General features: G+C 38.0%; 1 protein-coding gene across 3 annotated transcripts in view; it reads left to right on the forward strand.

Annotated features, from left to right (window-relative positions):
* The first annotated feature begins 3232 nt into the window (after window positions 1–3232).
* Window positions 3233–15518, forward strand: part of SREK1 (splicing regulatory glutamic acid and lysine rich protein 1) — a 40774-nt gene continuing 28488 nt past the window's right edge. Inside the window, exons 1-2 of one of the 3 annotated variants that reach the window (XM_068176972.1) lie at window positions 3233–3555; window positions 8677–8810. In XM_068176972.1, coding sequence (XP_068033073.1) covers window positions 3395–3555; window positions 8677–8810 — 295 coding nt within the window. In that variant the 5' untranslated portion in view covers window positions 3233–3394. Of the gene's footprint in view, window positions 3556–8671; window positions 8811–15518 lie in introns of those variants that run through there. The other 2 variants (XM_068176970.1, XM_068176973.1) reach the window with 2 other exon arrangements.

The raw sequence follows: 15518 nt of genomic DNA on the forward strand, positions 1-15518 counted from the left end.
AACGTGTCTGTGAAACTGGAACATGGGTCTGAGCACAAGCAAAAAATAGAGTATTTTCAGCAGTAGTTTGTACCCACAGTCTGCCGTGAGTAGTAGGAGATTGGCATTTAAAGATTATGCCTCTTGATTAATTCAAGAGAAGGAACATTCATGTTGTAGAAGAGAAACTGTTTTCCTGTGTTCTGTATCACTAATCTACACAAAACACTGACATCTTGGTTCTACAATAAGGAAAGTGGTGTAAAGTTACTGTGTATGAAAACAAACTTAGGTAGCACAGGCTATACAGATATATTGGCTTTTAGTGGCGTTCTAGGACTGCTTTCAAAAGAGCAGTCAAAGAAAAATACTTTAAGGGATATTATGGGACAAAGTTACAAAAGCCTTGAAAAAGTCAAGATAAAAGTATTAGCTGCTCTCCCCTCATTCACGAGCCAGTCACTTCACGGCAGCAGAAGGCTACCAGGTGGACAGGCACAGTTTTCTCTTTATAAATCCATACCCACAACTCCCAGTCTTCTTGTCGCTAGCATGCTTGAAAATGGCTGTCAGGGGAATTTGCTCCATCACTTTCCCAGGGACTGAGGTGCCCTCTAATTTTACCAATGCTCCTTTCCTGCCCATCTGGAATCTAGGGGTGACATTCCCCTCCCCAAACACTATAACTTTGAAAGATAATTAGAAGTAGTCACACAGTACACTGGCTAGATTCCTCAATGCTCACAGAAACATCCCATCATGTCCTGTGAACAATTCCTTTAACTTGGTTCTCCTCAGCCATGGGTACATCTTTTTTGCTCAAGCTTTCTCATTAGTCTCCAGGGCTTTAGATTTCCAGAGGCAAGTTTTACCAGTGCTACAGGAGTTGTTGAATCTGAAGTTAAATTTCACTTCTCATAAATTGATTAAAACTTAGAACTTTTTTTTTTTTTAATCAAATAATTGTTAGCTCTGTAGCTAACATTATGTTTTAAGTCTTTAAGGTTCCATTTAAGGAAAGCTGATGAAAGCTTTCTAATGGTTCTTTCTTTTACCTCATATTATTTCAATTCCCTCCCCCGCAAGCACAGCAAATACCAGAAATGTCCACCTCTATCAGACTACCTACTGCCTGCTTAAAAGGTGACTTCTTGTAGTGAAAAAACTTTTCTCCTGATCCTCTAAAACACTTTTTACTGTAACTTCCTTCTGAATTGCCAATATTTTTCTACTGGTACTTGCAATTAACATTATGCAGTAAATGTTTTTTAATCCTCATGGCAAGATCACAAAATACAGTCTTAGACAAAAAGTTAATAGTCACTCTTATTTAACAACTTCACCATTTTACATTTAGGTAACCTAGAATTTAAGTTTACCTCCAAAGAGCCTGCATAATGCCTTCTGTTTTGCTAGTTAACCTGACAAGCAAGGTGGAAGTGAAAGAATTTATTTACATGCACAATACAGTAAATAACAAGTAAAAACAGCTGAGCAAAATCGAAAAGTAACTTGTACACGTATTAATTCACTTTGATTACAGCTAAAGTTTTCTCTAGCCCTACAGCAATTTGTAAGACGCAGGTCTGTTAGCCATTGATTAGAGAGATGATGTTTGGGCACTGCTTGTACGACGATTCCCTTTCTGCATGTGGACTCTTTTTATTTAACTTTTTCTTTCTCAAGAGCTTGGAGGGTTTTTATTATAGGAAAGGGAGTGGCTCCTTAACACGTTAAATTTTGAATGGTTTGACTAAAATAGTCATTATTTGCTTCCAGCCTTTTAGTGGCAGCATGTGTGACCCAAAGCTTTCAGCATTAGATTCTTGGGAGTCTGGGATTGGTGTGATTTTTTTACCAATTCTTCTTGAAATACAAATTCATTTATTTTCCAAGCTAATTTTGTACTATGGCAGGGACTGATAATTACAAAGTTTAAACACTGCTTTGCTTGCTTTGTTGCCAGAGAGCAGATTAGTAGCTCAGAATTTTGTATGTACTGTTATAGGCTTTATCTGAAGGAGGGTATCCCAGTTAGTTCTGACATCACAAGGCTCTTTGTGAATTTTAGAGTTCATTTTTATTTTGGACCCTCCACTGAGAGATGCAAGGAGAAAGAATATTCATAGCAGAAATAGCTTCTACATCACTGCTAACCATATTTGGAAAAGATGGTCTAGTGAAAGCATAACAAATTTTGATGTAAGGTTCCTATATGTAGAATAATACTATCAGTTTCATTTTCAAAAATATATAACAAAATATCTGGAAGCTCCAATTAAACTTCTCTCAACTTAAGCTAACTAGAAGCTACCAGAATGGCTGAGAAATGTATTTTAAAAGGATTTTTGTACTTTTGGAATACGGATTTCATTTAGAAAGAGAATATGGGTGCACTGTTAATGATTTTGAAATAAGCCCTATCTGAAACATATGCATAAACATATTTATATAAAATGCATCTCTGAGAATTGCTTGGAATTACATTTCTGTAATTCATTGAGCATCAATAAAGGAAGCACTACCCAGACTTATCTGTGGAGATTCTGTAACAACTGACCTATTTGCTCAGGGAACTGTAACAAATTTGCAGTATTTTTCAACCCAGATAGCTTCAAAAATACTTCAATCTCTTCTCAGGTGGGGAATGGAGAATCTTACAAAGTGCCAGAAACCCTAAACCTTTCAGAGCCAAAACGCACAGCTCCACGCCACTAGGAAAGAGTGCAGTTTGATCCCCAATAGTGATAGCCCACACATGAAGTGCTCAGCCTCATTTGCTCCAGACAATGTAGTTTTTAAGGAGAACTACAACTGCAGGCAAGATCAATTTCACTGGGATAGCGTCGCAGACAATTTAAATCAGAACAATTTACAACACGCTCTTTTACAAGCCCTTCCTGTTTAGACAGAGGGTGTGTTCAGAGATCTGTTCCCTGGGGTGATTAAACTGTCTCTTACTAATCGTGGACACCAAACGCGCAATAAATGGGAAATATCATTTCTCCGCGGGGTCTGACCCCTGAAGGGCCCGGGCCATCGCCGGGCCGGGCCGGGCCGGGCAGCCGCGCGCGGAAAAGCGCAGCAGCTGGGCGGGCCGCCGCTGGCCGCGCCCCTTCCGGGGCGGGGCCCGTCCCCGCGCCGGTCCCGCCCTACGCACGGCGGCCCAGCCAGCTCCATATGCGGTGGCTCCTGGGGAAGCGGCTTTAGGGGAAGTGAGTGGTCTCTACGCCGCGGGCGGGCCAGAGGTCTCGCCGGCAGGGGCCGCCAGTCCCTCCGAGAACTCTTCTGGGAGCAACCGAGTGCACCACTAGAGCGCCCGTCCGCGGGGCCGCTACGGCCGGTGGCGCGCGCCCCTCTCGGTGGGCGGGCCCGCGCCCCCGGTTGCGCGCGGTAAGGCTGGGCAGGCGCCGCCATGATGAACAGCGGCGGCATCGGGGTCCCGTTGGGCTTCCCCCTGGGCCCCACATCCGTCATCCAGGTCACCAACCTGTCCTCGGCCGTGACCAGCGAGCAGATGCGGACGCTTTTCGGCTTCCTGGGAGATATTGAGGAGCTGCGTCTCTATCCCCCGGAGTAAGTGAGGCCCGTGCCACCCTCGGCAGCGACGGAGCCTAGGGATGAGGGAGGGCGCGGAGGAGCCGGGGGGTGGTGGGAAGGGCAGGGGCAGGAGGCCAGAGCCGCCATTTTGAGTGCGGGCACCAGGGAGGCGTCACGTGGTCTCTGCCTTTTGTATGGCCGGAGCTGCGGAGAGGCGCTGCGCCCGCAATTAAGATGGCGGCGCCGGCGATTTTCCCCCTTTCCTAAAAACTCGCTTTCTGTGGCTTGTCTGTTTCCTCGCCCACGCTGGGTGCAGGCGAGCTAGACCGGGGAATTCCAGATCCGCCGTCGCCCGATTGCCTTTATTATTTTTCTTTTCCGTTCTGTTGGAAGGGCCGTGTGCTCCGAGAAGGGGCTGTTCGAACAGAAGCCAGAGTATCTGAGGTTTTGCAGAGGGCAAAGGAGGGAACCTGCCTTGCCTCGTAGTTGCCCCCAGTAAGGCTTGTGAAGTAAATTAATGCCAGGCGTCACATCTCTCACTATGTTATAGCGGTTCGCGTGGCGGCGGCGTGCGAGGGGTGCGCTCAGGTGGGAGATGCAGGGGCTTGCAGAATACCAGTGTTGCCTCTCCCGAGAAGGCGATGATCAGCAGGAGGAGATGATTTTTTTTTCTCTCGAGACAGAAGTTGTATTGGGAAGCGAATAATAAATGTGCCTTATCAAACCTTGTTTTTTCTTAGAAAAATTAAATCGGAATAATGGAAAGGAGAGGTCATTATTAGCATCCCAATATATGAACTTTGATACAAAAATGCTCAGGCTAACAAAACTTTGATTTGCAAAAGAGAACAGCCAAAAAAATTGGTGTTTGATTTTTTATGTAGCTGCATAACATCTGACTATATTTGAATACCAACCATTCAGAAAAAAATACATAAAGATGTGCTAAAATAAGATATACATTACTAATAGCTATACTGTGGATTTTTATGCAGTTTTCTAGGGCTTTGTCCTGGATTTGTTCCATAGTTGTTTCTTTATATTTTGGGTTTTCTCTTGACTGAATCATTTTTTTTTGTTGCAGCTGTTGTTCTTGTGTTTCACTGGGCTATATAACAGGTTTTAAGGGAAATGGGGACTTTCTTGACATTCATACACAAATAATGTTTGTGCCAATGTGTACAGTTTTTCCAGGGTGTATATACACATAAAATACTAAAATCCAGTACCATAGTAGGGAATAACTTATGAATGTCAAGGTTATAATGCTGATTAATTCAGTTTTCAGAGATAGGATGCAGGATTGTGATTACCTGCTTTACTCTTGGGTTTTATTTACCATTATTTATGTATACATGTTAGAAGTATGGTTTTCCCTGCCTCATACTTAGGGACATTTGAACTGACTTCCAAATTGCTACCTTGGGAGAAAATTCAGTAATTACTCTAATGCGTTTCCTTTGAAACAAAATTTAAAAAGTGTTTCCTGTTGACTTTCTGAAAATGTATTTAAATAACTTTGTGATAAATTTGTAAAACAGTATTTCACTGACAAGTGGATGGGAAGCAGAGGTGTCCCAAACAAAACATAGATCACTATCAGTTCACAGTACAGTTAGAAACTGAAGCTGGTTTGCAGTTTGTGACAGGTCTTTTGCCTTGAGTGGGAACTCTAGTGTGCTAGCCACTGCCACAGCCTAGTGGTGTTTTTGGTTTAACAGGAGACCAGTGACACCTGTAATTGGATTCTTAGTCCCAGACATGCACAGAAAGTCCCATACAGTTGAAGTCTGCCTTTCAGAGTAGGCTTCAAAATTACATGTGTAGGAATGAGCCTTCAAATGTGGCCTTGAGAATATTTTTGAATGGTTAAATGTTGAAAAACTTACTGAGCAACAATTGGGTTTTGGCAGAATGAGTTGCTTGAAAGCTGGGAGTCACAAACTCACAAACTGTCTCTATTAGGTGTGGAAAGACCTGCTGTGTAATACTGCTTGCTACTGAATAGTCTGGCGTGGTCTTGGAAGCCAGAACTCTGTTGGAGAATAAACTTTTCTTTTAACAAAAAGTTGGATGATGGGCTAGTTTCTCATAACCCTTCCCTAGTCAAGGGCAAGACTGGGTTGGCCTCTGTGTTCTGCCACCAGGAAGCTCTGCTCTGGTTGCAGCCCAGCAGGTGTTGAGAGGTGGAGACACATGCCATACCAGACCTTGGCAGTGGGGTTAGGGGCCTCCTCTAGTTTGGAGTTTTAAAGTGTTCTGTTCATGAGCGAGAGTATTTGGGCAAAGCCTAGTTTAGCATTGAGGGGTGCCACCCAAGTCACTCTCACTTGTATACCTTATCTGTTCTGATGCAGGTGGATGAGCCACTTTCACTTAACCGAGAAAAGGGAAATCTCATCTGAGAAAAGGGGTTGTCATCTGTATAGTCCAATAAATAGAATTGTTATATCCTGCAGTGACAGCAATGTAGGTGAGGCTTCTGAGGCAAAACAGAGCGTTTTTTAAACTGATCTGCAGAATTATTCCATAATACTCTATTTTAATAAGTTATTAATTTCTGTCATGTCCTCCACACCTCACACACCCCACCTCCCTGCCCCACTTGAGAAAATTTGGAGAGAGTTGTAGCCTTTTTTTTTATTATTATTACCGTAGATTTCTGAATAGACCCTTCTTAGGAAATACTTTGGTTGTTTTTTATTGTGTTAGGATATGAATGTTGCTGTCTTCCTGCAAAGTGAAACAAAAATGTTAGAAATGTCCAAATACTATTTAGATATTTATTTCCTCTTAAATTTTTTTTCAAAGAGACTTTAGTAACTTTGATGAATCAGAGATATATGAGTTGCTTTTTGACATCAAGGCTGTGTAACATAGGAAAAAGATCATGAGTCTCCCTCAATTGAGCCTCAGTAAAGGCTAGCAAAAAAAAAAAAAAAAAAAAAGGAATTTGAGTAGGACTTCACTGTTTAGGAAAAACAGTGAAGATGAGAAGATTTTGGAGGCCCCCTTCATAAAAGGAGAGGACTCGACCACTGTTAAACCTTCTAAAATTTTTATCTCTTAGATCTTAAGAGTTTCCCCTGATGCAACTTTGATATGTTTTTAGCAGAGAGAGTCACTTTGTAGAGAATTTCTCCTTTCTAACCTCTGGAAAACACTTGGTATCAAGATGTCTTTGTAGGGCCTCATTTGCACAAGTGTTCAGACATCTAATATTTTTTAACGTTCTGTCCACATAACTTTTGTGTTCTAAATGAGGGAATACAGGAGAGTAAATCTTACAAAAACACACTTGATAGTGCAGGCTCTATAGATGTTAAAATTTATAAGGATTATTGGGGGGGTCTGAAACTGCGTGGAGCGGAATTATATTTTTGAGTTGGCAATGAAAATAAAAAAGGAAAAAAAAATCAGCAGATCTTAGAAGCCTTCAGCAGTGTGGGCCATAGAACCTTCAGTGGTGATTTCAGCCATTTGGGTTATAACACTGAGGGATGTATTTTAAAAGAAACAAGCAAACACCATACAATAATGACAGAAACTCCAAGACACAAGCTCCTCCCTTCCCTTAGAGTGCTCTCCCCCACCAAACCAAGCCAAACCAAATAAAAAACTTCTTGTGGCCATAGAAGTCTTTGTGGTGAATGAAGTATCTCTAGAGTACTGAAAAAGTCACAGCTGGCTGCCACCTCTGATGTTGGAAACTGGTCTCAACCGAGACCTTACAGCTGGCTCAGAAGCTGTTTTATGCAGTTATTTCCTTCCTGAATGTGGAAACTTGAAATGGTAAAGGCATTACCCATCACAAGTTAATAAAACTGGGCAGAAGAAGTATAGTCATCTTGTAATGTTTCTCTAAATTGTATGACATTGACTTTCATGTTTATGTGTCTCCCACTTCCTGTTTAGTTTTTCCTCCACAGTGTTGTCTGTTCTTACAGAATTTTCCGTCATAGATGTTTCTGAGTGCCATTCTGAATTTGGCCATCTCTAAATATTGTACATTTGTGCTACTGTCCTGGTAGCCAGAAACATACTAGTTTGCCTGCCTCAGGCTTACATTTTGGTTTATTTTTATAATTAATATGATGAGATCACATGTCTGAAATTTTTGATTTGTATTTAAATCCTGAAATCTAATAGAATTTCACAGACTAACTGGGGGAAACACGTTCTTGGAATTCGAGGGGACTCCAAGATGGTTTGTGTTAAACTTGAACTGCTGCTGCTGCTTCCAGAAATTTGACAAGTGTTTCCATTTTGGTTGAGACAGGACCAGGGTGAAACAGTCTATGCCACATTTTTTCCAATATTTCAAATGAAAATTGCTGATATTCCAGCAATACTGTATTCTCTCTTTGAATATTTACCTGTACTTCTTTTATGTGAAGAAATAAGCTGCTAGTATAAAGGTTACAAACCTTGACTATGGAATCAATTTTTAAAGCAAACTTTAGTGGTTTTGATCAAGATTGCAATGTCCTGTCTTGGCATACAGTGTAATGGAAAATGAATTACAATTTTTTTTTCCCTTTTGTAACCATATGGTGAGTTGCTCATATTTCTCCAATGTTACCTCCATGCTACATTGTGCCAAACTTAGGCAAATGATTTTTGTTACATTAGTCAGCTAAGACCCAGTATTTGAAAGCCCTCTCATGAACTGTTTTTATCTTTGTAAGAATTAATAAAACTGCTTTTGTGAAAGCTGGAGAAAGAATATTGATTATTACAGGCTAATATCTGAAGGACCCACCAAAAAATGGCAGGGTTTGTTGTTTGTCTTTCCTAAACAAAGATTATTTTCAGAAAAAAAAAAAAAGAAGATAAACAAAAAGTATTTACTTGGCAATTGTAATTGTCACGTAAATATGCTCCTTAAAATGGTAATTTGAAATGTGCTATTCAGTGTTGTGTACCCAGATAATAGAAGAAAATTAGTCTTGTTAATTAGTGATTTTGGCTTATGTAAGTTTTCATTAAAAAGGTGCTCCATCTTTTCTCACTGATACAGCAAGTGGCAAGTTAGTAGATTTCTATACATAAGGCTTCCTTTTCTAGGAAAATACCTTTTCTTTCCATAAGGAGTAATAGTTAAAAATACATGCATACAGTTAAGACTAATTATTATTTTTTCCTTTTATCTTGCAGCAACGCACCTCTTGCTTTTTCCTCCAAAGTATGTTATATTAAGTTTCGTGAAGCATCGAGTGTTGGTGTGGCCCAGCATCTAACTAACACGGTTTTTATTGACAGAGCTTTGATAGTTGTGCCCTGTGCAGAAGGTTGGTATTTTAGACATTCTCCTGTAATGTTGGTCTTTGTTGTGTTTGTTGTTTTAAGCTTTCTATGTAAGGTGATGCTCTGTTGTTGTGTTATTTTATTGCTTTTTGGAAAAGAAAAGGCCTTGAAACAAAATTGAAAATTGAATGAAAAAAGCCCCAGTTATACATGTTTAATAGAAATTCAGCATTAGCAAAAAGCTAGTTGGTTTAAGTTATGATAACTCAGGTTTCCGTAGTTATTACGTATTTTGAACGAAAAGAAAGGAAGATAGTTCCTTTCACTATGGTTTGTGTAGGCAAGTGTGTTTGCACACAGAGTTCTCACTGAAGTCAATGGAGCTCTGAGAAGATCAGGCAATTTCCTGACACTTAACATTGCAGTTTGAATCTTAATGTATCACCTTTGCTGTAGAGATTTTTTGCTGATTTGTGCTTTTTTAAAATATACTGATTATTTCTGCATTTTTAGAGTGCATCCCAGTTTTGTCTTACAGGTGTTTAATTATTAAATAAACATTTTTCCTTGTTACTGTTCAAAATGTTACTTCAGGTGCCATAAAAAACTTTCATTATGTTTACTGATACTTCTTTTTTGTTTTGGATATCTGTTTAAATACGCAGTGATCTGTCCAGAATGCTCCCATTATAAATGTTCTTAAAAATGTTATTAATGTAATGTAATTACATTAAATGTTCTTAAAAATATTACTAATGTAGTTACATTAAAACTCGCATAAGATAAAATAGTTGATGAATTCTACATTAAGAGATGTTTTTTCCCCTAGCTCTAAGGCCATGTTTTTACAGATACGTTGAGTGCAAGACAGTTTGTGTTGTTAGTAGAAACATCCTAGATTTGAATACAATTACATGAAGCAATCGCAATGAAGCAAGGTCTTGTGGCAGGCATATCAATAAATTTAGGCAGAGCCCCATTGACTTCATTAGGATCACTGTGGAATTTAGCCTCTGACTGGTGCTGGACCTTTTGCCTCTTCAGAATGGAATAATTCCAGCAGATGGAGTGAGCCTGACTTTACTTTCAAGTTAATTGCTGTTTTGCCATGAACAACAAAATGTAGAGTGATTGAACTGTAAACTGAAGCAGATAAAGAAATACCTCTTATTAACATCTCTATCTGCAAAAGTCAGGTTTTGGTTCAAAAAATACTATTGACTTCTTGCAGTTTGTTAACAAGGTCCCAGAGTACCACGTTTTGGCATGTTTGCTGCATCATGATCTAGATAGTGTGAGATGAGTACTGCTAGAATACTCATCTGGGAAGTTCTTAACAAACTTGACAAATCTCCAAAATTTCACAAACTATAAAAGTACTTTCACTAAAGGCCATATTGACGTACAGTATACTGCCTGTTCTTGTAGCTTTCTTAGGCAGGTCATACAGCACACACATGTATCTTTGTAAAGCCTAGGTTTTTAGTTCCTTTTGTATCTTGTTTTGGGGGCTCTTTGTTTTCATATTTTTAACTTGTTATTAAACCACAAAGAGAATATTGCTATATGGACTGGAAACTGTGTAGAGGCTAAGGGGACCAGAGTCTCCAGTTGAAGAATTGCCCCCAAATAAATAGACAAAAGATTGTTCAGAATCTTAGTTTTACATTTCATCGATAAGATCTTAACACTGGTTCAGTATTGCCAGAGAGGGAAGATGGCTGCCTAATGAGGGAACAACACTTCCTGGTGTTTTTCTTGTGATGAGATTACTGCCTGACATGATATGGCAACAGGCAGGTAAAGCTACATTTTCCTGTGTCTTTTGTGGTAGACAGTGAATGAAAGGAGAATAAGTCAAAATTCTGGCAAATCTTGTTCCAGTTTTATTCATGACAGGCTGATCAGGCATTTCTGAGAAAACATGGTCACTGTTCAGAAACATTCTGGACTCCACAGAAATGTATGCATAATTAGATGAACAAGTGATTGGGTTTTGAGGTTGCCTTTTTTGATGTCAGAATGCTGTTCTCTGTAACTTTGTGTCAAAATCACGCATTTATAAAAATATGTGAAATTATACAAATTTAGCTTTCTGATTAATTTATTGTGTGGAATAAGTATGGCTTTGGAGACCATGGCATAAGGGTTTTTTCACTCTGTGTCATATGGTGCACTGTTAATGGAGTCAGTGAACTGGATCATGGGTTTTAACAGTAGTGATGGCTTTTTATGCTACCAGGAGGTAAAATTACACCATTGACCAACATTGCCAGTAATAAAAAATTTAATGTATGAAGTTAAACATAGAGGAGAAGTAAAATGGAAATCTAATAACCTGGTTCAAAAAAATAAGAAAAAAATCTGAAATTTGGAGTGTATTTAAAGAGTGGTAAATAAAGGAGGAAATCAATACAGAATGAAATCAATGTAAAGTATGTGACAACTGATGAACAATTTAACAAAAATGTAATTGTAAATGAAGTAAGCTTATTAAGCTGTGAAAATACGACTTTTTGTGTTTGTGTGTATTGCTAGGTTTTTCTTTAAATATGCTTTGAAAATTAAAAGGTTGAAAGCTAAACAAAGACGCCACCCTAATCTTTCTAAATTTTATGTCCACATTATCTGGTAGATGGATTTTGACTATTAATTTGGTTTTGTATGTTTTCTCTGTGTGATATTTGTGCATTATTAGATGACTAGACTGGCCAAGGCAGACCTGTTACACTTGCCTGAGTTAGGCATTGTTTGCCATGCCACTAAACCTGCCGCCAAGTGAAACCTTCATGGGGGAAATGAGATCGAAGTCTGACCTGCTGAAGATGGACGCCCTGTCTCTGTTTTTATTTTATTTTGCTTTCTTTCCTTTGTTTCTTTTATTTTTATTTTATTTTGTCCCTTTTTTGTTTTGTTCTGTTAAATCTCTTTCCCTTGTACTTGTGAACTGGTACTTCAGTTCTGTAAAATGATGTTTGTAAAGGGTTCATGGTGTTTGATTTTGAAGTTGACCTAAGCTGCTTATGAATGGTGGATGGTATATGGAGAATTTAGAATATGATTAATTTTTAATGCTTTGAATTAAGGATAAATTTAATTTGGAATTTGTTTAAGTATCTGAATTCAGCAGATGAGTACAGTGTGTCAGAAGACAGGAATAGTGTTTCGAGATATATTCTTCCATATGTTGTGCTTTATGAGTTTATCTTGGAAAAGGACAGTTAAAACTCTTACTTCTGGAGAAAGCAACTTTAGAAAGTAAAGTCATAATATTTCTCTGCTACTTTCCCTCAGCAGAGTGTTCTGTTTTATGTTGCACCAGCTATTTCAAAGAAGGCTTACTATTTATGTCTAACATGATGAGTTAAAAATAATTATTTCTGAAATTGAACTTATATGAATATCAAATGTCATTAAATATTTGTTTACTTCTGATGAAACCTTGCTCCAGTGAGGTCAGTGGTAGTAAGATTTCATCTTTTTTTTCTGTAACTTTCAGAAAAAAACTATTTACCACTCATAAGTACAAATGCAGCCTGAAGTTTTGGTTGGAGTGTGTTATGTGAGACACATTGTCTTTTAACACTGTTACTTGTGGGAAGATTGAATCAGTTCTCTTTGTGTGTGCGTGTGTGTTGCACTTTGACATGCTCTAGTGGTAATTATTTCAGGAAGATGTTTTAAGAAAACCACTAAAGTCAGAAAAAAAGGGTTTTTCTAGTTATCTCAGAGTCTCAGAAGCCTGGGCAGTTCATGCTGGAGTGATTGATCTCTAAATTATGTTCTTCTTGTGAAACAGAAGCCCTGAAACAAAAGTGGTGGTGGATAAAGTGGTGCATCTAGTCCTCAGGCACTGCTCTTCCCAGCCAGCTGCACTGGGATCTCTTGTTTTCACTCCTTTCACCAGACTCTGCACTGCAGCTGGGAAGAGCTTTGATTTGTGATCTTTGTTGAATTTGGCTGTGACAGTTGTAATTGCCAGTAGCTGTAATCTCTTCATTTGCTTCTGCTAAATCCACTAAGATTCATAAGTTGGATCTAATAGAAATTACTTTATTTCTAAGCATACGTGTTCCATTGATGCAAATTAGCAGGAAAATAATGACCTTTTTTAATGTTTATAGTAGACTGTGAACTCTTCAGTGTTTTTAAAACAAGCAAATTCATTGCAGAAGCACTTTTGGATGTGAGGGTTGACTGTGTAGGTTCTCTGCAAAGAGTTGGAAATTGAGTGCTTGAGGAATAAAAATATTGTTATTAGTACTTGTTTGATGCAGGTGATTCTGTTTAGCTTTCAGCAAAATGGATTCTAGTATGGACTAGGTTGTCTAGGACTCTTTAGACTAATGGTACAAAAAAGTAGCAGTCAGAACCGTGCCTTTAAACAACGCTGTGACTATGTACATTTGCTTCCAGATTCTTTTGCAAAGGGGAGAATCAATAAATTATCATAGAACCTGTAGATTACTAAGCAGAAGAACTTCTAAGAAATCTGTCGAAGGATGTGGTACAGATACGGCATCATTATTTTGACTGCTTCCTCATTAGAAAATAAATATCTTCGCCTCATTCTTACTCAGATTTTAAATACCATGTTCTAAAAATGAAAGTATTATTTTTAAAATAAATTGTCCTAAACTGTTGTGTCATAACCTGCATATTCTGATGTATTCAGTGGCTTGTATTTCCTTTACAAATACAATCACAGAGGTAAAACTGCAAAATTTAAAACTTCATACTCATAAAGTTATTTGGAATCACATGTTAATTTGTTTTTCAAAAGTACTTAAAGAATATGAGGGTAGATATTCAAGATACTGCAGATTTTTTTTTTTTTTTTTTTTTTTTGCTCCACAACAGTGTTCTGTAGAATTTTTTTAAAACTTGACCTGGACTTAAAAACTGCAAAAGTTATTCGGAAGAGACAGTGTCATTGAATATACAAGCAAATTTTTAGGACTCTGTCTGTAGAAATAGACCCTTTCTTATTCTTGAAAACAAAATAAATGAATCTTTCTTTGTGGTGTGGAACTAACCTACTTGATTTTTGTATTTAAAATAGAACTTTTCATTGTTGAAAGACCAAAGTATTCTGGAAATAATGCTGCAAACTTTATAATTTACATATGCATGCTGTTCATTATTTGAGCTGCTATAGTGGTGAACTTACCTGAAATGTTCAGTGGATTTCTTGAACAATAATTCAGCAAGTTAATGATTTCAGTTATTTCAGTGCTATGATGCATATACTTAAAGTTTAGCCTTCTACTGAAGTCACTTTGTAAACTTGAGTCATTGTGTGTCTTAGTTGTATGTGCCTAACTGAGCTCCTGTTTAAAAGGGCTAAATGCCTAAGCATTTTATAAGCTTACCTGGTTAGGTGTGTATTGAATTGGCTGTATGTAAGTGCATACTTAAATTAGGCATATACTTATGTATAGTACTGACCAAGGATCTCAGTTAGCATGCAGGCACACCACTATCAGAGCCATTTCTACCATTGGATTTAATTGTGCCATGTCTCTTGATCCATAGAAACCTGCATGAGTAGCTGTTTAATTGCAAGATGTTGACTGTTCAGGATAAGTTCTGGTTCATTACTCATTTGAAAACACTTTAATACTTTGATTTTCAGAAGAACTGGTACATAACTCCATGCCTAATTTGCATGCACATCTGCTGGTACTGTATATTCAAAAGCCTTTTAGAAGGCCTACATATAGACAGGGTACGCAAAGTACCTGATACTTTTGAGCAGCCGGGCAAATCAGGTACCCTTCTCATTGCATGCCCGACTTCAAAATGAGATCTGTTAAAAGGGCTGAACATTGTGATGGTGGCTTAGATTTATGCATGTTTTTTTAAAAAGTCCTGGAAGTCATTATTGCAGTTAACTCCTAAGCACTAATTATTTTCCTATTTTTCTCTCTTAGTGAGCAAAATCAAGTGGTTTTTTACATGTTAAGTTGCAAGGTGTCTCAAAATTTAACATAAATAAAATAGATGTAAATAGGAAGCATGAAAAAAAATGGGTACTGTTATTTTATCTGTTCTGTTCCACCCATGCTACATATAAATTAAGTTTCCTTTAGATTTGTTTTGTCATTCAATCATATCCAGCTGTAACCCACACTTTCCCGCAGATCTGTAGAGCAGGTTTGCAGCACTTGTTTCTTTTCATTTTTTAATTTAGTATGTTTTCTGTGGTGTCAGTTGGAACTCATATCGCTAAACCTGCAGGTTGTTTTGAAACCTATTTCGAATTTTCCATAAGAATATTAATGGTCAAATTTTGGATTTAGATGTTTTGTAGTTTAAACATGCAGTTTTAATCAAGGCAAGAAACCACTGGCACGCTTTTTATGTATTACTTGACTATTAAAACAAAGTTGAAATAAAAGCATTTACTTTATTAAGATCCATGGGGTAATACCAAAGGACTCAGCTGGTTAGCATATATACAGTTTTGCTAGTAATTTTGAACAGATAGATACCTAGTGTAGTCAGAACTTCTTTCACTAGTTTTTTAGTTTAGTGTTTAATGTTTCTGTCAGTTTTAATCCCTTTGCGTTTCAAATTTAAAATGTACATTTAAATGTAATCATAATTGATTAACTATTAATCTTTTTGGCTGTGGAGATATTTTGTGGGTTAATTTAGTAGTGTAATCATGGCTAACATTCAATGAAACCGGCATTTAATTCAGATTAGTTGTTACTTACTTATGGCATTACAGGAGGCCTATAATCAGG

This window comes from Anomalospiza imberbis, chromosome Z (assembly GCF_031753505.1).
Source record: "Anomalospiza imberbis isolate Cuckoo-Finch-1a 21T00152 chromosome Z, ASM3175350v1, whole genome shotgun sequence".
Classification (NCBI taxonomy): domain Eukaryota; kingdom Metazoa; phylum Chordata; class Aves; order Passeriformes; family Viduidae; genus Anomalospiza; species Anomalospiza imberbis.